This window comes from Carassius gibelio, chromosome B25 (genome assembly GCF_023724105.1).
Source record: "Carassius gibelio isolate Cgi1373 ecotype wild population from Czech Republic chromosome B25, carGib1.2-hapl.c, whole genome shotgun sequence".
Lineage (NCBI taxonomy): Eukaryota > Metazoa > Chordata > Actinopteri > Cypriniformes > Cyprinidae > Carassius > Carassius gibelio.
Genome location: NC_068420.1, coordinates 19956919 through 19982363, shown reverse-complemented (window position 1 = coordinate 19982363; position 25445 = coordinate 19956919). Strand labels below are relative to the sequence as shown.

Here is a 25445-nt window from a genome sequence, read left to right as displayed (position 1 = left end):
GATATTATTAGTCTATTAATGTTAGCTGGTCCTTTTGTGTTAGGATCCAAAAAAGTTTTTTTTTTTTTTTTTTTAGAAAAGTTCATGTTTTTGGGCCAATGATGCTTTTAGCAATGATTTAAAATGCATCTGATCACTCTACATAATAATCTAGAACCAATGCTAATGAACCACAACAGCTTAAGCAGCAAACTTATAAAAAAAAAAAACGCTCAAAATGTATGTCACTGACAATACTTTTTGCCTGTAGTACCTTCTGACTGTAGTTCCGGATCCCGGCTTGGTTTCGTCCAGACCACAGGATCTAATCAACCATTCAAACATTTCTACAGAAGAATTTTAAAACTACAGAGCAATACACACCACATGCAGTCAGGGACTAATGTATAGTCTGGACCTCCATTGGGAAGGAAATACAGGGACCTCTGCTTGTGCCTTAATAAACCCTGTTCTCCTGTTATTCCAGTCTCCTGTCCCAGAATGCCGTAACACAGACCACTTATAACTTTAATTTATTTATTGTGCTAGATTTTTATTTTTCATATAATATGTATAGTTTATATAGGTCCATTTATAATCAGCCAAAAGTCTGTCTCCAAACAAAACTAATAGCTTTCTCCTTGGTCCTTTGCTTACAGATGCCTCATGGGAATTAAACTGCATGTCTGTAGCAGTTTGTAATACAAGCGCATTCCTACCTGACCTGTTTGGTTCTTTGTGGTATTTATGGTTCATCACGTGAAGTTATTATTATTATTATTATTATTTTTTTTTTTTTTTTTTTTTTTTGATAATTGTATTTATTTATTTTAATTTCTTTGCCAATTTTACTGGTCTTCTTTCTGCTGAAGGCCACATTTTTGGCTGATGAATGTTAAATCTTCAAGTACCTATTCAAAAATGTTCTTTAAATATATTTTACAAAAGCATTTACAAAAGTTCCGAGATAAAGTGTTCTTGCATCACTATTAAAAGTTTTTGCACCATTGTTTTGTGTTTTTTTTTATGTTCTAGAATAAATGGAAGGTAAATCATAAGACAGAGGCCTTGAAAATGTCGATTTTCTCTTTCCAGTTTTATTCTCTCCTCAATGTATGTGTACAGTGAAGAAGTAGCTGCTAAGATAGCACTAACACTGCATAGCAGGTGGTATTTTACTGTAAAAGTGTAAAAAGGACAGTAATTGTTTATACATCTACATCAACAATTGCAACTTTTTGTTGTCTAAACAAAAAATAAACAAAATATCAGACTCTGGAAATCAAAATAAAACTAGTGATGACCGGACGCTCTGATTGTTTTTGTTGTAGATTAAGATATATTCACAAATTATAGAAACAAAAATGATGGTTTATAAAATAGATTTTTAAGATGAAAACTAGTTGATACAAAATAATGTGACAGAGCTCAAAATCAAGACACACGGCAGTAACAAACAGGAAGTAAAGTAAAGCATGATGATCATAATAAAACACTGACTCACTCTCTTTAGAAATACAAGACTGATTGTAATGATATTGCGTTATGTGCATGTGTTGATCAGTGTTGTGTGTGTGTGTGATTGTGTTGATCAGTGTTGTGTGTGTGATTGTGTCGATCAGTGTTGTGTGTGTGATTGTGTCGATCAGTGTTGTGTGTGATTGTGTCGATTAGTGTTGTGTGTGTGTGTGTGTTGATCAGTGTTGTGTGTGTGTGTGTGTTGATCAGTGTTGTGTGTGTGTGTGTGTTGATCAGTGTTGTGTGTGTGTGTGTGTTGATCAGTGTTGTGTGTGTGTGTGTGTTGATCAGTGTTGTGTGTGATTGTGTTGATCAGTGTTGTGTGTGTGTGTGTTATTGTGTTGATCAGTGTTGTGTGTGTGTGTGTTGATCAGTGTTGTGTGTGATTGTGTTGATCAGTGTTGTGTGTGATTGTGTTGATCAGTGTTGTGTGTGTTTGTGTTGATCAGTGTTGTGTGTGATTGTGTCTATCAGTGTTGTGCGTGTGTGTGTGTTGATCAGTGTTGTGTGTGTGTGTGTGTTGATCAGTGTTGTGTGTGTGTGTGTGTTGATCAGTGTTGTGTGTGTGTGTGTGTTGATCAGTGTTGTGTGTGTGTGTGTGTTGATCAGTGTTGTGTGTGATTGTGTTGATCAGTGTTGTGTGTGTGTGTGTTATTGTGTTGATCAGTGTTGTGTGTGTGTGTGTTGATCAGTGTTGTGTGTGATTGTGTTGATCAGTGTTGTGTGTGATTGTGTTGATCAGTGTTGTGTGTGTTTGTGTTGATCAGTGTTGTGTGTGATTGTGTCTATCAGTGTTGTGCGTGTGTGTGTGTGTGTGTGTGTGTTGATCAGTGTTGTGTGTGTGATTGTGTTGATCAGTGTTGTGTGTGTGATTGTGTTGATCAGTGTTGTGTGTGTGATTGTGTTGTAGAGCAGCTGCAGTGTCTCTCAGCTGTATCAGTGCAGTCACTGTGACTCTGACTGACGGAGGTTTTTGTACGACTCTTTGTCACTGTGTGAACACTGGACCATTGTGTAAACTCTGACAGTAATAATCTCCTGTATCTTCAGTCTGGACTCCACTGATGGTCAGAGTGAAATCTTTTCCAGTACTCGCTGTTCCACTGCCACTGAATCTAGATGGAGTTCCTGACTGGAGGCTCTTTATGTAATAAATGAGGAGTTTAGGAGCTTCTCCAGGTTTCTGCTGATACCAGTATAAGTAGCTGCTATATATTCCTACATCTATGTTACACTCTATTGTAGCTGTTTGACCGAGCTGGACAGTTTTAACTTTAGGCTGAGTCAGAGTGATTCCTCTGGAGGCTGAAGAAGAGAAAATAAAGTCAGTTTGTCAGTAAATCACCTTTATAGCAGAATATTGGTATATTAAAATGGTAAAATAACAACAACAACCATAGCTTATTATTCAAGCTTATATATCAAACTTAATATTTCACCTTGAATAAAAGCTGCAGTGGTCCAGATGAGGATGATGATGTTGTTCATTGTTGTTGTTGTGTCTTGTGTGATGATGAAGATTGTGTTCTGTTCTGCTCTCAGTCATGAAGTGTTAAACTCACAGCTCTATAAACACTCTCAGAGCACTGAAGCATGTGCTGACCATGCAAAGAAGTGGGCAGGATTCACAACAGCTGTATTTAAGGAGATGCTGTTACAGATGTTACATGTACTTACTCTAACAACAACAGTAAATTATGCATAATCCAAAACCTTAACCATAACCCTACATTCATAGAAATTAATATTACTCAGTATTTATATAATTACACTGTAACATCACCTTTAAATAAAGTACAGCATATTAAAATAATAACTTTACACTGAATGCAATGTGACACAAAACCCTTTGTAGAATCACCCTCTTCAGAAATATTTATCACCCTTGATTCATTTATTATATTAATTTATATTATATAATATGATATTCACGAGGGAGGACCACCATTATGTAGAATAAAGCAGCTATTTCTAAACCTCTGATTTAACTCTTCATCTCATTACTGTACTTTACACCATTTCTGTTGAGAGTGAGTTTTTGCAAGTGAAGGGTGAGAATAAGAAGAATAAAACACTTCATGAAACATTATAATCAAGATGAATTACACATTGACACAATGAAGAATTGATTTAAACTGAATAAACTTATTAAAAGATTGCACGGTTTATATAAATTAATGTCAGAAATCAAATTAAAAAAAAATATTTTGTATGAAGGATTTACATTTGAAAAATAGAGACATGTTTCTACTCTCAGTGTGTTGAAGTGTTTCTCTCTCTGCTGGAGTGTGTGTTCACTCGAGTGGAATAGAGGTTTTTGTACGAGTGTTTCATTAGATTGTATCACTGTGGTGGACTTTCGGTGGAGGAACTAAACTGGTGCTCGGTAAGTCTGTTAAAATTCTCCATTAAAAACATACAGTTTAGATTGTGTACAATTATTATTATTATTAGCATTTTTTTTTTTTTATCTGAACCAGAATGTTATGTATTTTATTTTATTTATTCAGTCAAATATATTAGTTTCTGTGAAGTATCAATAAAAAATTATTGTAAAGCATTTATTAATCTCAGTCTATTACATATTAATTGTTTACTAATACAGTATTAAAATCCAAAGTTTTATCTGCTAATATTAATTAATGGACCCGAGTTGACATGAACTAACAATGAACTAAGATTAATAAATACTGTAACAAATGTATTGTTCATTGTTAGTTAATATGAATTAATGCATTAATTAACGTTAACTTATGAACCTTACTGCAAAGTGTTACACATTATATAAATATAGTTTTACAGTAAACATTTAAACTAAAATATTGAGCCGTTTAGATATTCAGAAGATTTCAACTGAACTATTAATTTTTTCATAATGTGGCTCAATCTTGATTGTATTATTTATCACATATTTTATACATGGGGAAAAAAAGAGATTTAAAATGAAAATACAAATACTTTAAAATGTAAATGGAGCTACTTTCTATAGATCAATCAATGATTTTGAATCTCCTTTGCTCATGTTGTGCCCATAATTCAGTGCATTTAAGAAAAGCTCATTATATATATATATATATATATATATATATATATATATATATAAAAGAACTCAGTTGCTTAATTTCTAATTCCAGTATTATTTGCAGTCACACAATGTCTGTTTGAAATTGTGTTTTGAGTTGAATTTCTCACTGTACTACAATACAAAGACATATTTTAGGGATATAAATCTACTGGGATTAAAAAAAAAGGAAATATCTTAATAAATTTTGTATAATTTTTTAGGTTTGATTGAAATGTATGTAGTGTTTGTGTTTTCTCTGTGTTTCTCTGTGTTTGTGAATGTGTTGTGTTTGTCTCCTGCAGCTGGTCCCACAGTGAAGCCCTCAGTGTCTCTGCTGCCGCCCTCTTCTCTGCAGATCTCTGGAGACTCAGCCGCACTGCTCTGCCTGCTCAGCTCTTACTCTCCACAGGGGGCGCTGGTGAGCTGGACACTGGACGGCTCAGAGGTCACCGAGGGGGTTGTGACCAGCGCAGAGAGCGAGCAGGACGGCCGCTACAGCCGCAGTAGTGTCCTGACCCTCAGCAAAGCACGCTGGGAAGCGGGAGAGCAGTACGTCTGCAGAGTAACACATGATGGAGCTCCTCATGAGGCCTCGTTCCACAAGAGTCGCTGTTAGTCGCTCGCAGTGCTGATGTTTCTCCAGTGAGCGCTGCTCTCTCCTGAAGATGAGCGTATCTGAGTGTCCTGTGTCAGGCAGGATTCACATGAGTCTAGTGCTGCAGCTGTAGTCATTTACAACTCAATACTGAAAGAGAGCTCTAGTGTCAAAGCACTGGCTGATCTTTCAATCTGCTGTGTTTGCTGCAACATTCAATAAAGCTTCTCAACAAACTCCATTTGTGTCTGACAACATCATTCAACTAACAGATGAAGATGCATGTAGTGTTTGTCCAGGTGTTTTTCAGAAGCTCGATCAGTAGCAGTAAATCTAGTCAAATAAAGCTCTTGGGGTTTGAACATGGTCTCTGGAGACAGAGCTGCTCTATTCTGAGAGGATCACAATCACTCCACCCTGACAATGCAAATGAGATTTTCAGCTCACACTCCCAGAGTCACTGTTTGATTGGTTACATGATCTGGACTGAAACACACCAGTTTCACTTCTGCTGTAGTCAAGAGAGAATTAAAATATACGGTATATGAAAAATGTCATAAAAACATAAAAATCCATTCTGATACAAATTTTGTAAGAATATAAATATTTCTGTTGGTCAAATGTAAAGCATCACGTCCAGATATCAGAAGTGACTGAATGCAGTCTGTTCAGTTTGACTGACAGGAATCATATCTTACATCTAAAACATGATGATCATATTAAACATTGACTCATTCTCTTCAGAAATACAAGATTTCTGTTAGTAGTAATGATACTGTGTTATTAGTGTCTGTGTTGATCAGTGTTGTGTGTGTGTACTTCTTCTGAATCATGAAGAGATATTTGTGGTTGTTCTGCAGGTTTATGTGTTTGTTTACATTATGCCTGAATTTAAACTGAATTAAGATTTATAAAGATTAATGGATTTAGTAAAAACATTTTGTGTGGATGGTTTTATAAATTGTTTGTAGGGACATTTCAGAAATTCTATGTTCATCTTTATAAATGAGGCCCCAGAACTCAAGCTCATATTTTATAATCAAATGTCACTCAGTGAATCATGAAAACACCTGCAGATGAAGGAGATTATGAAACTATTCTGTGTAGCCAAATTGTGAGTCTCAAACACTGAAACAGATCACTGTTGGTTCTCTGTGTGTTGACTCTGTGTAGTTTTACTGTATCATGAAGCTCCTGTGAGGACGCTGAACATCTGCTGATGGAGCTGCTCTATTCTGAGAGGAACACAATCACTCAAATATGAGTTTGACTGTTTGACTCTTTATTCTCTGAAATGAGTCAGTTGTGTTGGACTGATGGAGAGATGAGGTTTGTTCACACTGAGACTCTCAGCAGTCATACTGACCTTCTGAATGATTGAATCAACTGTTGATCTGTGATGAGACTCAGTCAATGATTCATTCTGATGTGTGTCCTTCAGTATCTGTGTCTCTCACAGCTCTTACTGAATCACTCTGGCTCCTAGTATCATGGATCATGTTGATTTTTCCATCAATGTTCAGGTACTTTAAAGAAACTGTCAATGGCTCTTTCACAAGAAGGAACCCTTTTCAGTCCTACATGGAAACATGTCGTGTTATAGTCATTATATGAAGCGTCGGTCTTAGACACAAAATTGCTGCATCACAAGAGTGAAAGAGAAGTCATCTCTGGTCCAGAACTGTTTTATCTTCAGTGGAACTACACGAGAACAGACACAGACCGGGAACACACACCGCTGTTCTCTGTGCTCTGCTTCAGATGTGTGATGGGGATCATTTTACTGACTCAGATCTTTGAATCTCGTTCGTCAAAATGAACAAATCATTTTATTTGTATTTTTATTTAAGCAGAATATAATTAAAATGTATATTATTAGCCAAATTATTATTCCATGACACATCTACATAATGCTACATTTCAAATTAGTCTGCTAATGCAATAAAACTATAATAAAACCAAGGCCAAATAATGAGAAACAGAAATGATTCATTCATTGTTTCAGATTATCTGTTATTAGTCTGTTAGTTTCCCTCACTTCTCCGTTCTTTAGTCACATCACATCTCTATAAACTGAAGCTATGCAGTCTGTACTGGAAACAGAATTGATTAGTCTACATATGAATACAAACATTACATATTAGTAACTATATGTAGGTATTACTGAGGCATAGACCAATTTGGGACCAGAAACACATCACTGTAAACATGTTTGAAGGGAAGTTTGGGAATTATGAACTAATTTCTGTGTACAATACTGCAGACCTGACGACTCGAGAAGTGAACTGATCATTTCTCCTTCAGACACAGACTGCTGTAGCATTTGGATCAATCAGACACACAACATTTAACAAATAATATCTAACGCCTCCTCATCTAACCAAAGGGTCTATGGACCCTTCCCCCAAAAGGAAGCTATCTCCTCAAAATGGACTGGACAGGCCTCTGGTTCCCAACCAAAGGGACACTTTCTGATAAGACTAGGTTTATGACGCCCAGGAATGTGGCTAAGCGACGCTAAACTCAAGTCTCTAAAAGAGACACATAATACACAATAAAGGGACTCTCCTCTAATTAATCCATGTAAAAACCTTTCTTTGAATTAATTCACATATATTTTAGGGCATTGTGTATGCTTTTACCATTCTTGTATATTGTGTTTTGTGTATTGTATATGTTTTATACGTGCTTATGATGGATCACTAGTTAATATAACCTCATCTATATGATGTTTGGTATCTATGAGTTAGTTTGTTCATGATCTAAATTAATCTAATAAAAGAGTGTATATTTTATGTTGATGCTTATGCGACACATTAGTTTTATAAAAATGTTATATGTTGTTGATCTTAAAGATTCTTTTCTTGAAACCCCCAATCTAATTTCATATGCAAGCCACCAGACTAGAGACAAAGAGTTGTAAAACTTCCCTCCAAAAGATACCATTCCTCATTGGCTCAATCAAATCCCGAGGGTGTGACATCATCCCCCTATATAGATCACCAGATCAGGAAGTTCTTTTAGATTCAGGAATTCCAGGAGATGATGAGCTAAGAGCCTTAAAAACCTAAACTAAGCTTGTGCCAGGCTTCAGCCTTGACTATTCATTCATCAAGATCCTCTGATCTGAACCGGTCTTTCTCATCTATTCACTTCAGCAGAGACCAACTGGACCCCCAGAGTGCATCAGGACTCTTCATCAAACAGTCGAGATGTGCAAGTATCAAACTTAGTCTTATTAATTGATACATTAAGTATCATATGCACCTTTTACAAAGGTGTTTTTGAACTAAGAAACTTATGTTTCCTTCAGGCTGTAGATCTGCTGAATATCAAATTATACTAGAGCTTTATGTCTTTATTTCTTTTCTCTTTACTGCTTAAGCTTTTACCCTTTTTCTTATGAACACTGAATCCATGTGTGTGTGCATGTGTGTGTGCTTGTGTGTGTGTTTGTGCGTGTGTGCATGTTAGACTAGTTTAAGTGTTAAAGTAGTTAATAAAGTCTTACTTGTGTCACATTTGAGGTTGTTCATTGTTTGCTCAAAACTGAAGTCCCTAATAATGCAGATTTTTGCTACATGCTCTGAGTAGTATTGTACAGTAAGAAAGTTATTTTCCTTAACCAGGAAATTAACGTTCTTAGAATTAACACACAGTTGACACTGAGAGGTCAAGTAAACACTTACAGCGGATCTAAATATTTATTATTACTCATAACTAGTTATTCATATTGCCCCCTTGAAATGATTCGCAACACTGCATAGTGTCTGTAGGGCGGTCACGGGATGAACAAATGACTCAAACCCAAACCTGAAGATCCAAGAGGTGAACTAATCATGTCTCAGTAGTTATTAGTCTGCACCACCTGCCAAGATTTGATTGATGACTTTGACCTCTGACCTTGACCCCTCCCCACCTGACCGTGAAGTGTGCAATGTGAAACTGTGAAACCAGCCGTGAAATGACACCATCCATGAATAATCGGCAGCTGTGACTCGTCATCTGTTTCGTAATATATCATGTCATAAGGGATTATCCTAATGACGAATGCGACGGTCATCGGTTTGAAAAATAGACAACGGACCTCCGGTACATGACCGTTTCTCAGTGAAAATAAGGACAGCGTGCAAGAAAAATGAATCATACATTATTCAATACATTTTAATCGTGTATTCAACATATACTTAAGTTTATTGAGTGTATAAATCACATTTTAAACATATTTTAAACAAAAACTGGTCATAAACAATGCCTTTTCAAAATTACAGACACGTACATTCATGTTGCTCACATATTTATGTATATTCAGACTTTAGCCATTAATGTGTTTTAAGATAATGAAAAACACCGATGTCGGGGGATGCCAAAATATCTCCAATCCCCCAAAACCCACTCAGACTCCAGGAGGTTCAAGAATATGGAAATAAATAATTTTATAATGACATCATGCTAAAGCAATTCATTAATTTAAAAGAAAGTATTCAACATTTAAGTTAATCGAACTTATAAAACACACCATTCTCTTCTTTTAAAAAAGAAGAAAAATTATCTTATTTTAATACCAAAAATGTGATTATATATAACATACTTGTCACAGTGTCTGGTTTGTGTCCCCTGGTTAAACACTAGATATCCTCTTTCCCCACGATCTCTGTCTAATCATTGCACTCAGCTGTCACTGATTATTAATCATTGCACTCAGCCAATTCCCCATTAGCATTGTCATTTCCCTGTGTATTTATACCCTGTCTGTTGTAGTATGTGTCCCGGAGTCCTTGTAGTATTCACACCAATTCTTCGTCTTGTTCTTGCCGTATGTTTGGTGTCTGTTTATGTTTCATTGGTTACTTTGGTTTTGACCCCTGTCTGGACTGATTATGATTTGGATTACCCCGATAAAAGACATACCTGCATTTGGATCTCTCTCTGTGTTTTTCTGGATCGCGATCGTGACAGAAGGACTCCGTCACACACGAGATCCAGCGGTGTGTCTGTTGATGTTTCTTCCCCAGCTGCCGAGCGGGAGAGAAGGAGTCAGTTTGAGGGAACACGCCTGGTCGTGTTTCGCGGGAACAATTTCATTTTTTAATGCCACAGAACAATGTAAAACTCACACGTGCAAGTCAAAAAGCATACGACACGTATTACATACTCAGAACTTACAGGAAATCAAACACACACGCAAACAACACCACAAACATTGTGTCATATATACCACACACACATATACAACACTGCAAAAATAAAAAGCATGTTGATACTTACTGTTCAGTATTTTTACTGTGTCTGTATTGCCATTTTTTTAATTGTTGTAAAAAAACTCATCTTATTCGTTTCTTTCAACATTCCCATTTGACATTAAACTGTAGGTCTATGTGTACACCCCAATCGGTCGTGAGTAGCATCTACCGAGTGGTAAATTTTTCATTTTGTGCACTTTTGACGGATGTGATAGACGGACTACAGTATGTCATCTTGTTGTAACATGAACGCGATTAAGAACCATAACACTACACTACATTCCCCTGAAAAGGTTATAGATATAGTCTTTTATACAGGAACTATGTCTACCCATCAGAAATATGTATCAGTTTACCGAAATCCAGTCTTCTAAACTATTGTGAAAACTTTAATGCAGCTCTGTAAATAGCTTTTGTCTACTACTGTATACATTATTGTTTGGTTGTCTTTGTACAGTCTTTAAACATGAGATGTGTGTTTACATGAATTAATGATTGGCGGCGAGACACTAGGCTTCAACATGAAAAGTGAGTCTTTGTTACAACTATAACATATAAAATGACACATTACAAGTCATGGATGTGATGGATGCAGTATTTTCATTGTATGCGTCTCTAAACAGTACTTCAATAAATAAACCGCTGTTGATAAGTTGTTCATTTAAGTGAGAGGCGGGATGATTTTGACTGTTTAAGTCATTCATTGTGTTTAAGGTCTGATCCAGGAAACTAGATCAGACTGGAAAACTGGAAAAAAGATGAGGTGAGCAGTTATTGACATCACTTAATATTTCACAACTCCAAATGTTTGTTTAGTGAATTATTATTAATAAAAGAACTGCAGGAAAAGATGCAATGTTGCTCTGTCATTTTGCTTTGGAAACTTTAGAAAACTTTACTTTACAAACTTTACAAAATTTACTTTACCAACTCTTTGAACTTCAAACGGGTGTAGCTCAGTAAGTTTTTTGTCAGATTTCAACAAATTAAACATTATTTTGAAGGACTTTTAATGAGAATTAAAAAAAAAAAAAAAACAATTAACTCATTTTTGCTCATTGTGACTTATTTTGCCAGCACAGGTCACATATGCTACTTAATTTCCACTTGAGGGTGGTCAGATTTAAAGTCTGAGATTAGTCCATCAGTTCTTGAATTTACATTTTTGTTTATGTGTGTGTGTTCGAAACAAGAGTGTCTGAAGAAAAGAGGCCACACCTCAGAGGAATTAACCGCCTCCTACGTGTACGGAAATACCTGGCTGAGAAGATCAGTGACATAAACCAGATAAAACAGTGGTAAGTATTTACATATCCATATCCGAATGTAATTGCTACAACTTCTTATGACTTGAAGTGAATAGAGACTATGTACCATAAAAAGTAGACAATGTAATTATTCAAGCCTATTTGTGACCCTGGACCACAAAACAAGGTATAAGGTTTTTTTTTTTTCCAATTGAGATTTTTATATCAATAATATTAATAATTAAGTTTTCCATTGATGCATGGTTTGTTAGGAGGACAATATTTGTCTGAGATACAACTATTTGAAAATCTGGAATCTGAGGGTGCAAAAACATCTAAATATTGCAAAAAATATTTAAAGTTCAAAGCAAAGCATTTAATAACATTTATTAACTTAAGTTTTGATACATTTATGGTAGGAAATTTACAAAATATATTCATGGAACATGATCTTTACTTAAAATCCTAATGATTTTTGGCATGAAAGAAACATCTATAATTTTGACCCATACAATGTATTGTTGGGTTTTACTACAAATATAACTGTGTTACTTATGACTTCTGTACTGCAGAGTCACATTTATTCACTCACTCATAAAAACAAACAACACTAAACCATTGAGATATTCAACACAGCGGACAATAATTAATGACAACAGCAAAGAAGAAATAACAAGAAGAAAATATAAAGACTGTCTGCGTGTCTCTCTCTACAAACAATTAATTACTTCAAAAACAGCAAAAATATATATGCATTTATTAAAGCAGCGCATGCGTATGGAACAGTGATTAAACTGACTTGGAACCAGTATTCCAAGAATTCCAAGAGGAATCCAGTATTCAGACAGACCATGGAATAACTAACATTTACTAATGGAACCTTATTCTAAAGTGTAATTTTTTTTTTTTTTTAAATGTTCAAGAGTGTTTTACTTTGGTCTGTTTCTGTAGGAACATTGGCTTTACATTTCCACACTCCTACATATGACGCTGAACAAAATAATCTGGTTGTTTTACTCATGAACATAAAATGAATAATGGACATAAGTTCACATCTGTCAAGAACTTGAATCCGCTCAAAGTTTCCCCAAAGTGTTGGATGAATTTAAACATGATGATGTTTTGTCAACAACTAAGTTTTTGCAACTTTTTTGAGATTGCCATATAAATATATGTATGGATAATCTCACATACTGGTAATGTGGTTTAACTGGTAAATTGTCCTAATGAATTTCCTTCTCTTTTGCAGGTCTAAGACTACAATGAAGCCAAAAACGCAGTTCATAGTTCTTGTATTTCTATAATGCATTAATAAATAACAATAATATAAAAAATGTAATGGGAAGGTTTTGTGTTAATTCCAGCTATGTTGAGTATTCTGTGAATAATTTTGATTTTAGGTGCATATTCTTAATTCTTAGCAAAACAAACCGAACTGTTTGCTATTGAAAGGTTGGTATGTAGTTTAAATAAATAAAAAATGATATTATTGACAAAACCTGCGTATAGTTGTATTAATAATTTAAATTATTTCTTTATTTAATCAATGGCCTAATTATCAGCTATCAGGTAAACACTCAAATCAGAACCAATACAAAACTGCGATGGAAACCAAAAGGGTTAGTTCACCCAAAAAGGAAAATATTAATAAATCACCCTCACGTCGTTCCAAACCCCCAAGTCCTCCGTTCATCTTCAGAACACAGTTTAAAGGGTTAGTTCGCCCAAAAATTAAAATTATGTCATTAATAACTAACCCTTATGCTGTTCCAAACATGTAACACTTCCTTTTATCTTCGGAACACAGTTTAAGATATTTTAGATTTAGTCCGAGAGCTCTCAGTCCCTCCATTGAAGCTGTGTGTACGGTATACTGTCCATGTTCAGAAAGGTACGAAAAACATCATCAAAGTAGTCCATGTGACATCAGAGGGTCGGTTAGAATATTTTGAAGCATCGAAAATACATTTTGGTCCAAAAATAGCAAAAACAACGACTTTATTCAGCATTGTCTTCTCTTCCGTGTCTGTTGTGAAAGAGAGTTCAAAACACAGCAGTCTGGATATCCAGTTCTCGAACGAATCATTCAGTTCACCAAATCGAACTGAATCATTTTAAATTGTTCGCATCTATAATACGCATTAATCCACAAATGACTTAAGCTGTTCACTTTTTTAATGTGGCTGACACTCCCTCTGAGTTTAAACAAACCAATATCCCGGAGTAATGCATGCACTCAAACAGTACACTGACTGAACTGCTGTAAAGATGAACACCGATAATGGGTTGTAAGAAAACTCTTAAACTGCTTACTTGTACGCGCCTTGGAGTGTTGTTAAACTCACCTTTTAATGCCGTTTTACCTGCAGTTGAGTGTTGTTAAACTCACCGCTGATGAACACGCTAAACCTTTGTGCAGAGGGCACTTTGAACAGATTGCGAGGATTTTTAAACATCAAAAACCAGTGTGAGGGCCAGATAAAAATGATCTGGCATCCAGCATTTGACTCCCCCTGGCATAGGTAATTTTTTGTAGACTATTCTTTTTTTTTTTTTTTTATTGTAGTCTCGACTCATAAAAGGCAGACAACGAGTTGCGGTGTGCTGACCCAAGACGTCAAATTTCAACGCTGTTGAGTTCTACAGAAGTCTATCGGACTAACCTGCACATCGAAAAATTACGCCAAAGGTATACCCAGTGCGTTAAAAAGTGACACCAGGGTCCCTTGACCATGCGTCAGACATTTGACCAGTAGGGAGTGAGACTGTGTTGATTAAATATGTGCAAATAAAAGACCAAAACAAACTTGTAATGGAACCATCAGAACCAATACAAAACTGTGACGGAAACCATTAAATATCTGCAGGTAAAGAACAATACAAAACTGTGATGGAAACCATTATGTGCAAACCTATACAACCTGTACAAACCAATTAATCCTAATGGAATATGACTAAAACACACTACGTAATGGAAACCATTTGGTAATGGTTAATTGCTGATGGTTTGCAATGGTTTTGTAATGGAAACCATTATAATTTCTGTAATGGTTCCTATAGTTTTTTTTTTTTTTTTTTTTTTTTCAGCAGGGTACTTTGTATTTTGGATCTTCACTGAGAATAAACTTTTCTTCCTCTGGGTCATAACACTGAGAAATAAAAAAATATTCATAGAAGGTCATCGTATGCCTGATCAATTCTTTCTCATCTGAAAAGAAAGAAAGAAAGAATCATAAAAATAGCAGTAGCTTTTAAGATTAATGATCAGTATTGTAACTTTGACCATATGTTACATCCTTCATGATTATATCTACCTCAAATATTTAGTTCAATAATTAATAACATAATTGATTAAAATTAAAGCTTGCTATTTGTTTGTGATGCTCTCATCAGCAGCTGCAGTGTCTCTCAGCTGTATCAGTGCAGTCACTGTGACTCTGACTGACGGAGGTTTTTGTACGACTCTTTATCACTGTGTGATCACCCAGCTACTGTGGTAACTCTGACAGTAATAATCTCCTGTATCTTCAGTCTGGACTCCACTGATGGTCAGAGAGAAATCACTGCCAGATCCACTGCCACTGAATCTAGATGGAGTTCCGGACTGGAGGCTGTTTATTCTATAAATGAGGAGTTTAGGAGCTTCTCCAGGTTTCCGTAAGTACCAGGACAGACATGGTGGACTGCAGCCTGTTAAAGGAGTGCTGGCGCTGCATCTCATCACTACAGTCTTTCCTAGTTCAGTTGTTTGAACTGCAGGAGTTTGAGTAACTGTGATCTGTCCGCTGGAGCCTGAGAGAGAAATGTGTATTATTCATATAATTACATCAAGACAAATACAAACTTTTTTTTACATATTATTATATGCAGTATATGTTAGCTTAACTTCACTGATTATACTGCTTTATCCAATCTCTCATTATGTACCTTGTATACAGCAGAGCAATGTCCAGATGAGGATGATGATGTTGTTCATTGTTGTTGTTGTGTCTTGTGTGATGATGAAGATTGTGTTCTGTTCTGCTCTCAGTCATGAAGTGTTAAACTCACAGCTCTATAAACACTCTCATGCAAAGTGTCTCTGTATGTAAATGCTCTTCATACACAGAACAGACAGCTGTCAGTCTCAGACCACAGATTAATTAATTCAGTCACGTTTATGCGTTACAAACCATTAGAAGCTCAAATATTTTGTGATGAATATGAGCTTTTATAAACAGAAAGACAATTTCAACAATGTGTGTTTTGTTGTTTCAGCTTGTTTGTTATTCATATACTCTATGGACTTATTTTTCACACATATTTTATTTATAATTGAATTGTATTTAAAATTATATATTATCATTTAAATGTACGCTTATAGACATTTAAATATTTAACATTTCTTTAAAAACAGAAATTGTGAAAAAGTGACAACAGATTTCTCAAAGGGGGGGGGGGGGGGTGTACAATAATGTTTCACAGTGTAAAAGAGATGGATTCTCATGCTAAACATGGCCAAAGTTAAAACAAATAATAATTTCGACAAATGACAGAGAATTTCTGTGCCGAAAATCTTACTTCCGGGTTGGTACAAGTTTCGGCTGTTTTTTTTTTCGATCGTGGATCTAATGATGTAGACTAGAGCGGAACTTCTTTTATGAGCATTTCTGTCGTAAAAGCGCGCACATGTTGACCAGAGGAGAGTGAGACCGCACACATCAACACACTTCATCTGGAAATTATCGGCTGCGCTGCATAGGATTTGTTTTGAGTGTCTCCAAATAAGTGTGTTTTTAGATGTGAGGGAAAGTTTACCGTGTTCAGCTTCCACAAGAACCCAGCGTTACATGAACAGTGGATGCAGTTTGATTTTCCGGGGCAGCAACGGAGTGTAGCAAGTGTGTTTGTGTGTTCTGGTCATTTCAGTGATGGCATGTCTCCAGGAGATCGGCTTTTTCCGGAGAGAAACAGAAAGCTGTATTTTTATTTTATAAATATAATAAAACTAAATACTTTTTGGAGATATGAAGGATGCAGTACTAATCTATAGGTCCTCAAGATTAACATGAGATTAGGTGAAACTGTGCATGTTATGTACCCTTTAAGGATGTTTAAAAAGATATTAAAGGGCATTTTAAACATTGACATACAAAACATAAAAAAAGAACAAACAAACAAATGATCGATCGAGCAATCAATTAATGTAACATAACACATAAATTAGGATTCACATGGTGGTTTAAGACACAATGTCTGGAATGAAGCTGCTGTTCTTTTGGAACAGATCAGCAAAGTTTTTGAAACATAAGACATTGGTATCCTATCCAAAACTTAATCTTTAGCAGTCTGCGTTCAAAAACTAGAACAAATGCAATTTTATGGTGTCTCATATTTACATCAGCATTTGTAATGAGATAATAATATTGTTGTGAGCAGAGAAGTAAAGTCAAACATTGTTAATGTGTTTAGTTGACATTAGTTCTCTGATTGTCAGGCATCATCTCTTCTACAGAGAGCATGAAGAGATTTTCACAAAGATATTTGATATAAACCAAGTTTCCCTTCAGACTGAAGCTGGAGATGAACACAGTCTGTCTTGATTATTGTTCCATTGTGGCATAAGGCAGTAGTAAAAACGAGACAAACTCTAAAGATGACTACGCCACCAGGGAAAGATCCACACTTATTTATACCAATTAAATCCAACAAGTCCTCCAACCCATATGTCCATATAGGTTATTTGTCACTACCCTCAAATACGACCTATACGAGCGTTCCCTAAATTAGCATGCTATTTGCATTTTAAATGGTTTGTGTTTTAAACTATTCCAGCTGTTCAAAATGTTTTATTGCTAAATGATATAGACTTTAGATGACTTCAAGACATGTACATGTAGGGTTTCCATCATATAAGTAGCTGAACGTCCCGTGTTTATAAATGAAATTATGTGGTGTTTCAAATCGATACTTGACACGTCCCATTCAACCTGTTTGATGTTGAACTAGACTGAGAGACCATTTAAAGGCTTTGCAGGTGTTTTGAGTTAATTAGCTGATTAGAGTGTGGTACCAGGTGTCTTCAATATCCAACCTTTTCACAATATTCTAATTTTCTGAGATACTGAATTTGGGATTTTCCTTAGTTTTCAGTTATAATCATCAAAATTAAAAGAAATAAACATTTGAAATACATCAGTCTGTCTGTAATGAATGAATATAATATACAAGTTTTTGAATGGAATTAGTGAAATAAATCAACTTTTTGATGATATTCTAATTATATGACCAGCACTTGTAAATCTCCAGCTTCTACAACAACGTTTAGTGTCCACTGTCCAGCAGCTCTTTATGAAGCCATTACTCTCTCTCTTTCTCTCTCTCTCTCTCTCTCTTTCTCTTTCTCTCTCTCTCTCTCTCTCTCTCTCTCTCGACATTTAGTTATAACTGATTTACTTTAATTTATCCTTAATTTATGTGTTAATAATCTTCCTTATTGTCCTTCCTTTCGAATATTTTATTCATAGATAAGTTCCCTGTCTCAACATGTATGTATTAATACAATAAAAACATTTCCTTTTTTCTTTATTTCAGCTGAAAGGAAAGACCAAAGGAAGACCTGTTAAACTCTTGTAAAACCCGTCTTGTTTGTGGAGAGGGATGAATTTGACCATCTTGAATTTTGACCATCTTCCGCTGATCGTGTGGAGTTAACCGTCTCCGACATCAGCGAAACACATTTTTAAATAGGCGTAGTCTTTATAAATAAACCGCATATTTGAGTTTTAAACAACTACATTCTCGCCTGAAATAGTTAAAACACTATACCTTTCATGACACGATGACAGTAATATTTAAAAAATTATCAAAAGAAATGGTGGTTGAAATTACAATGTTGTATTGCCACTCCCGAAAGTTCAGGGCCTTTGAACAAGTATCTCGCGAGCAGGACTTACTGAGGGACATTATTTTTTACCAAGAACTTTATTTAGATCATGGTAGCTGCGGTGGAAGCACACAGATTACCAGTCCAAAGTTCATAGTTTCTGGGTAAAGTTCCTGCCGGTGGAAATTTGGATAGAGTATGAAGACGCCATTTTAACTAACTTCACTGTATTCTACTGAAATAAACCAAACGAAACAATCAGCACTCACTCAGATCACCAGTATTAATATATATTAAGACTTATAAAACAGATTTTATGTTACATACCTGAGACATGTTCCTTCTTCCAAAAATGTTAAAATACTTCTGGTACCGTCCGTTGGCCGCGAGTCTGGTCATCACTGTGGCATCATTTCCACCAAAACATTTATAAAATTGAAAATCAAAGGTTAATATAACTTAGAAGCAGAAAATCTTCCAATCAAGCTATAATTTTAATTATGAAAAAAGTGTGAAAATATCATTTGATTGTGGGAAATCCAAAAACATAATTTTCACGACTGACTCACAGAATGATTCTTAACACAAAACATCATTGGAGATTTTCACTTTGGAAGAAGAAGAAAAAGATAATAGGAATGAAAGTTTAATGTTCTATGACACGCAAAAGGAGTTGCTATGATTAACTTATTTTGTGTAATTCTGGATTGAAAGGACACCGTTTCCCTGCATACTGTACTATACTGTAAGTATCTTCAGATTACATTGGATTGTTTAATGCTGGAACATTTTAAATGATGCATTAAATACATCCATGGTGAAGTAATGAGTGAAACACACATTAAAGAACCAGAAAGATTCATAAATCAGTACAATGCATTTTTTTGAGTAAATGAGACTGTTATAAGAAATAACATCCAGCACGTCCTGATTTTGCCAAGTCCGATGTTTTACTCCAAAAATATATTCTTAACCATATCCCTACACCTAAACCTAACCTTAACCATGAGTAATCCCTAAAATCAGAGGAAATGATAGATGAATGACACTGATGTACAAGCACCAAACACTGATTTTAAGCATAAACTTCACAAAATCTATAAACTGGTTCTTCAAATCTGATTGGTTAATCACAATGTTGTTCCAGGGTCAACAACGATGTTGTCGCAGGAACATGTCTCACTTGGTAAAATCAGGTTAGGCTAACCTCCATCAGCAGCTGCAGTGTCTCTCAGCTGTATCAGTGCAGTCACTGTGACTCTGACTGACGGAGGTTTTTGTACGACTCTTTATCACTGTGTGAACACCCAGCTACTACTGATAGAGTGTTCACTCTGACAGTAATAATCTCCTGTATCTTCAGTCTGGACTCCACTGATGGTGAGAGTGAAATCTTTTCCAGTATTTGCTGTTCCACTGCCACTGAATCTAGATGGAGTTCCTGACTGGAGGGTTTTTATGTAATAAATGAGGAGTTTAGGAGCTTCTCCAGGTTTTTGCTGATACCAGGCTAACCTGCTATAGTATATCCCTACATCTATGTTACACTCTATTGTAGCTGTTTGACCGAGCTGGACAGTTTTAACTTTAGGTTGAGTCAGAGTGACTCCTCTGGAGGCTGAAGAAGAGAAAATAAAGTCAGTTTGTCAGTAAATCACCTTTATAGCAAAATATTGGTATATTAAAATGGTAAAATAACAACAACAACAATAGCTTATTATTCAAGCTTATATATCAAACCCTAATATTTCACCTTGAATAAAAGCTGCAGTGGTCCAGATGAGGATGATGATGTTGTTCATTGTTGTTGTTGTGTCTTGTGTGATGATGAAGATTGTGTTCTGTTCTGCTCTCAGTCATGAAGTGTTAAACTCACAGCTCTATAAACACTCTCAGAGCACTGAAGCATGTGCTGACCATGCAAAGAAGTGGGCAGGATTCACAACAGCTGTATTTAAGGAGATGCTGTTACAGATGTTACATGTACTTACTCTAACAACAACAGTAAATTATGCATAATCCAAAACCTTAACCATAACCCTACATTCATAGAAATTAATATTACTCAGTATTTATGTAATTACACTGCAACATCACCATTAATTAAAGTACAGCATATTAAAATAAGAACTTTACACTGAATGCAATGTGACACAAAACCCTTTTTAGAATCACCCTCTTCAGAAATATTTATCACCCATGATTCATTTATTATAATCATTTATATTATATCATATGATATTCACGAGGTAGGACCACCATTATGTAGAATAAAGTAGTTATTTCTAAACCTCTGATTTAACTCATTACTGTACTTTACATCATTTCTGTTGAGAGTGAGTTTTTGCAAGTGAAGGGTGAGAATAAGACGAATAAAACACTTCATGAAAAATTACAACATTACAATTTACAATTTAATTTACAACATCTGGAATCAGGGCCTGGTCTCCTTCATTCATAAAACTGGAGACAAGTTCAACCTCAATAACTACATCAGTCGAATCATACTAGGTGAATGTAGAAACTCCTCTGGCTTTATTGACTTCATTTTTTTTCATCTGTTTGAATCTAAATCTAATGTATCAGATGCGTCTCTATATCATATATCCTGATCTCTCTTCTGTCTCATATTTAGCTCACAGTCTACAGCTGCTTTTTCATAAAGAGAGTGTTTTTCATGAGCATCACAAGCTTCACTTCTCTGCATGTTTATATCTCGATGAACTGAACATGACTTGATCAAGAGCTATTCATCATCAACCAACAAACATGACTTTCAGCATCATCTTTGTCTGGACTCTGGCAGTGTTTTGTCAAAGTTTGACAATGATTTATGTTTGTATTTTGCAAAGATTAATGATCTTGTGAAAATATTTGACTTGAAATGTTCTTGACTTGACAGAATCCATCAGACTGGTGACAGTGACTCAGATTCTCTCAAAGCAGTTCCAACGACTAAGCTTTCTGTGTTTTGAAATATGGTGACCCCATACTCAGAATTTGTGCTTTGTATTTAACCGGTGTTGGGAGTAACGCGTTACGAAGGTAATGCATTACAGTAATTTGTTACTTTTTCCTGTAACGCTGTAGTGTAAGCCATTACTAATTAATTTTCATTAATATTTTACTCGGTACATTTTCAGCAAAGCCTGCATTACAAAAAAAAAAAAAATAAATAATGCCATAGTGCCACTTGAACCTCGAGAAGTCAGAAGACTTGTGGCAGAGTATACCGTCGAAGAGATGTTACCATTGACTACGGTGGAATCTCCTGCTTTCAAAAAGCTAGTTAGCAAGATCCCTGTGACCAACAATGACAAGGTAAGCTAACTTTTCCATGAATACTAGCTAGAATTTTATAATCTAGTTCATATAGATTCTAGGTCACTGGGTCAAAATCTATAGTCTAAATATTATAGCCATCAACAGACCTAAACTGAAGAAAAAAATGATTAACGTTAATTGAATTCACTTAATGTTTTAAAGTGGTTGTAATAAATGTGTTTTAGCTACATTTAAAATAAAAAAAATAATGTTGAAGTCACCTAAATGTTTATATAAATACTAATATTGAATTGATCTTGTCATGTTATTACATGCTTTCTATTTGACCCAGAATGTTTTACATTTGTGCATTATTAATGTCAGAACAGCTGATCCTTGAAAAAGATCTGCTTGACTTCAGCAGAAGTGAAACTGCTGTGTTTCAGTCCAGATCATGCAACCAATCAAACAGTGACTCTGAAACAGTGTGTGCTGAAAATACTGTTTAATTTGTGATCAAATGGGAAGAATTTCTCCCCTGAATATGAATACAAAATGATCCATGCTATTATTAGTGACACAATGTTCTTCCACAAGAATTCATATGTAGAGATCGACCAATATATCGATTCACCGACATTTTCCACAATATTTAAGCATTTTACCATAATCGGATATCGGTTTTGTAATATCAGATTCACCGATAAACGCAGCTATCTTGTGGATGCTTTTAGATTTGCGCGCAGGATCGATGTGGGTTGATGTGGTTTCTGTAACTTTTAAAAAGTTTAACCATAAATTGTGTAAGAATGTAAATCTTTTTGTGGGTCAAATGAAAAGCATCACAATCAATCAATACAAGATTTCTATTAACATAAAATATATTGTATTATTAGTGTTTGTGTTGATCAGTGTTGTGTGTGATTGTGTCGATCAGTTTTGTGTGTGTGTGTGTTTGATTGTGTTGATCAGTGTTGTGTGTGTTTGTGTCGATCAGTGTTGTGTGTTGATTGTGTTATTAGTGTTGTGTGTGTGATTGTGTCAATCAGTGTTGTGTGTGTGATTGTGTCGATCAGTGTTGTGTGTGTGTTTGTGTCAATCAGTGTTGTGTGTTGATTGTGTCGATCAGTGTTGTGTGTTGATTGTGTTATTAGTGTTGTGTGTGTGATTGTGTCAATCAGTGTTGTGTGTGTGATTGTGTCGATCAGTGTTGTGTGTGTGTTTGTGTCAATCAGTGTTGTGTGTTGATTGTGTCGATCAGTGTTGTGTGTTGATTGTGTTATTAGTGTTATGTGTGTGATTGTGTTGTAGAGCAGCTGCAGTGTCTCTCAGCTGTATCAGTGCAGTCACTGTGACTCTGACTGACGGAGGTTTTTGTACGACTCTTTATCACTGTGTGAACACCCAGCTACTACTGATCCAGTGTACACTCTGACAGTAATAATCTCCTGTATCTTCAGTCTGGACTCCACTGATGGTCAGAGAGAAATCAGTTCTGGATCCGCTGCCACTGAATCTAGATGGAGTGTTTGTCTCTCTTTGGACTGCATAACGAATCAAGAGTTTAGGAGCTTCTCCAGGTTTCTGCTGATACCAGGCCATACAAGTATATGAACCTGGACAGCCATCATACACTGCTGTGTTTGTTTTACAGTTTATAGTGACTGATTCACCAATCTGAACTGTTTTAACAGAGGGAGTCTGAGTCACAGTCACCTGTCCACTGAAACCTAAAAACATTGTTAGAGTTAGAGAGAGCAGGGTCTGTGTGTAACATTCACTCTTGATAATAATATTATACAATTTGAATTTAATATTTTAATAAAAACGTTACCTTGTATAAACATCCACAGAGTCCAGATGAGGATGATGATGTTGTTCATTGTTGTTGTTGTGTCTTGTGTGATGATGAAGATTGTGTTCTGTTCATGAAGTGTTAAACTCACAGCTCTATAAACACTCTCATGCAAACTGTCTCTGTATGTAAATGCTCTTCATACACAGAACAGACCGCTGTCAGTCTCAGACCATGGATTAATATCTTAATGGCGTGTTCATGTTCTACAAAACATTTGAAGCTTTACAGTTTTTTCAACTACTTACACACAAAATCTTTACAATTTCTGAAAGCTGACACACACCAAATCTGCAAAACCTAAATTAATTTTCAGCCTTTGACTCAGTTTTCAATTTTATAAAACACTTTTTGCAAAACACAACATAATTATCTATGTTACACACAGAAATAACAGAAATTAATATTATGGCAAAAGTGTTTGCTAATGTTTGTGATGTTTTGAAAAAAAAAGGCAAAGTTTTGAAAATGTGTGTAAGCAGCTGGAACAAAACTGTAATACTTTTTGATAAACATAAACTGCACAAACTGAAATACAGAAAATGTTTGCATTCATATTTTATCACAATTACATGTTATATATATGTGATAAAGTACAGAACAGCTTGGTTCGATACAGTTTCATTTCTTCTGGAAAGATCTCTATCTCTTATAAGATATATCTAATAGAAGCTGTATTACAAACGTATTTAATTCATTTTTAATAGAAAAATTATTTTTGAAATTCTTAAAATGAATGGAAATGGATATGAAATTAAAACACACACACACACACACACACACACACACACACACAAACACACACACACACACACACACACACACACACACACACACACACACACATATATACATACATATGATTGTACAATAGGTGCTGTAATCTGCGTTAGGTCATTCTCAATCGAGGCGAACCCAAATTGTTAAACTCCCCAGAAGAAGCAAGAGTTTTTCTCAGATCCCATTCACCCACAAACTCTCAGTGAACTTCAGTTGGTCATTTGCTATCTAATCGAGAAGAGATGCTCTAAATGGTTCACTGTTCACTCTAATGTTTACTTCTGAACTTATAGTTACTAGATAGTTTCATTGAGCATACAGTTTCACTTATGATTAGGGTGGTATAATATTTGTTTTAGTTATATTCCTTCTCTCTTATTTTTTATGTATTTATATTTTATTTTATGTATTTATTCTTGTTATTATTTATTTATTTATTATGATTATTTTTTTCAGCAGAGATGCTATTTATTCAGTATGTGACTTTGGGGCCAATGTTGGTGCTTCAGTAATGTGGAGGTTTTTCTTGACGGCACGGATCTTATTAAGGGGTACTTGCAGATCAAGGTTTGTTCTTGGTTTGATCTGCCATAGTTCAAGGAAATGTGTTTATGTTTTTTTTTTAATACTGACGGGAAGGATAGGGGTGGAGGATGGTTTGATGGTAGACTTAACTGATTTTGTTTTCAAATTTGTATTTTGTATTTTTAATTATGACTGACCTTAATATTCTAAATTGGCGTTTATTAAATCTTTCTGCTAAGTATTTCACTTTCTTTTCTGCTACTCATAAATCCTATTCGCGAATTGACTATATTTTCTACTTCTTTATCTTCAGCTGTTTGTGATGCTGATATCTGTTCCTTATCTTTGTCGGATCATGATGGAAATTTGTGCAGATTATCTTTGATCCCTCTGCCATCTCATGCGACTAGATGGTGATTTAACCCTAAATTGTTACAAGATGAAAACTTTTTCGGTCGATTCAGAAATAATTTTGCTGAATTTCTTGAAATTAACCAAGGCTCATTCGAT

The 25445-nt window shown here is 35.3% G+C and overlaps 1 pseudogene and 4 gene segments (V, D, J or C); 1 reads left to right on the top strand and 4 right to left on the bottom strand.

Moving 5' to 3' along the window:
* Window positions 1–2390: 2390 nt before the first annotated feature.
* On the bottom strand, window positions 2391–3111 carry LOC128013781 (immunoglobulin kappa variable 1-9-like). The segment is given in 2 exon segments: window positions 2391–2802; window positions 2937–3111. Coding segments are annotated over 2 exon segments (366 nt in total).
* A 627-nt stretch (window positions 3112–3738) lies between these two features.
* Window positions 3739–5393, top strand: LOC128014073 (immunoglobulin lambda constant 7-like). The segment is given in 3 exon segments: window positions 3739–3753; window positions 3835–3883; window positions 4864–5393. Coding segments are annotated over 3 exon segments (378 nt in total).
* Window positions 5394–14186: 8793 nt separating this feature from the next.
* Window positions 14187–15680, bottom strand: LOC128013762 (immunoglobulin kappa variable 1-39-like; annotated as a pseudogene).
* A 4041-nt stretch (window positions 15681–19721) lies between these two features.
* On the bottom strand, window positions 19722–20457 carry LOC128013770 (Ig kappa chain V region K29-213-like). The segment is given in 2 exon segments: window positions 19722–20129; window positions 20265–20457. Coding segments are annotated over 2 exon segments (375 nt in total).
* Window positions 20458–23012: 2555 nt separating this feature from the next.
* On the bottom strand, window positions 23013–23698 carry LOC128013766 (immunoglobulin kappa variable 4-1-like). The segment is given in 2 exon segments: window positions 23013–23505; window positions 23610–23698. Coding segments are annotated over 2 exon segments (390 nt in total).
* Window positions 23699–25445: the final 1747 nt, after the last annotated feature.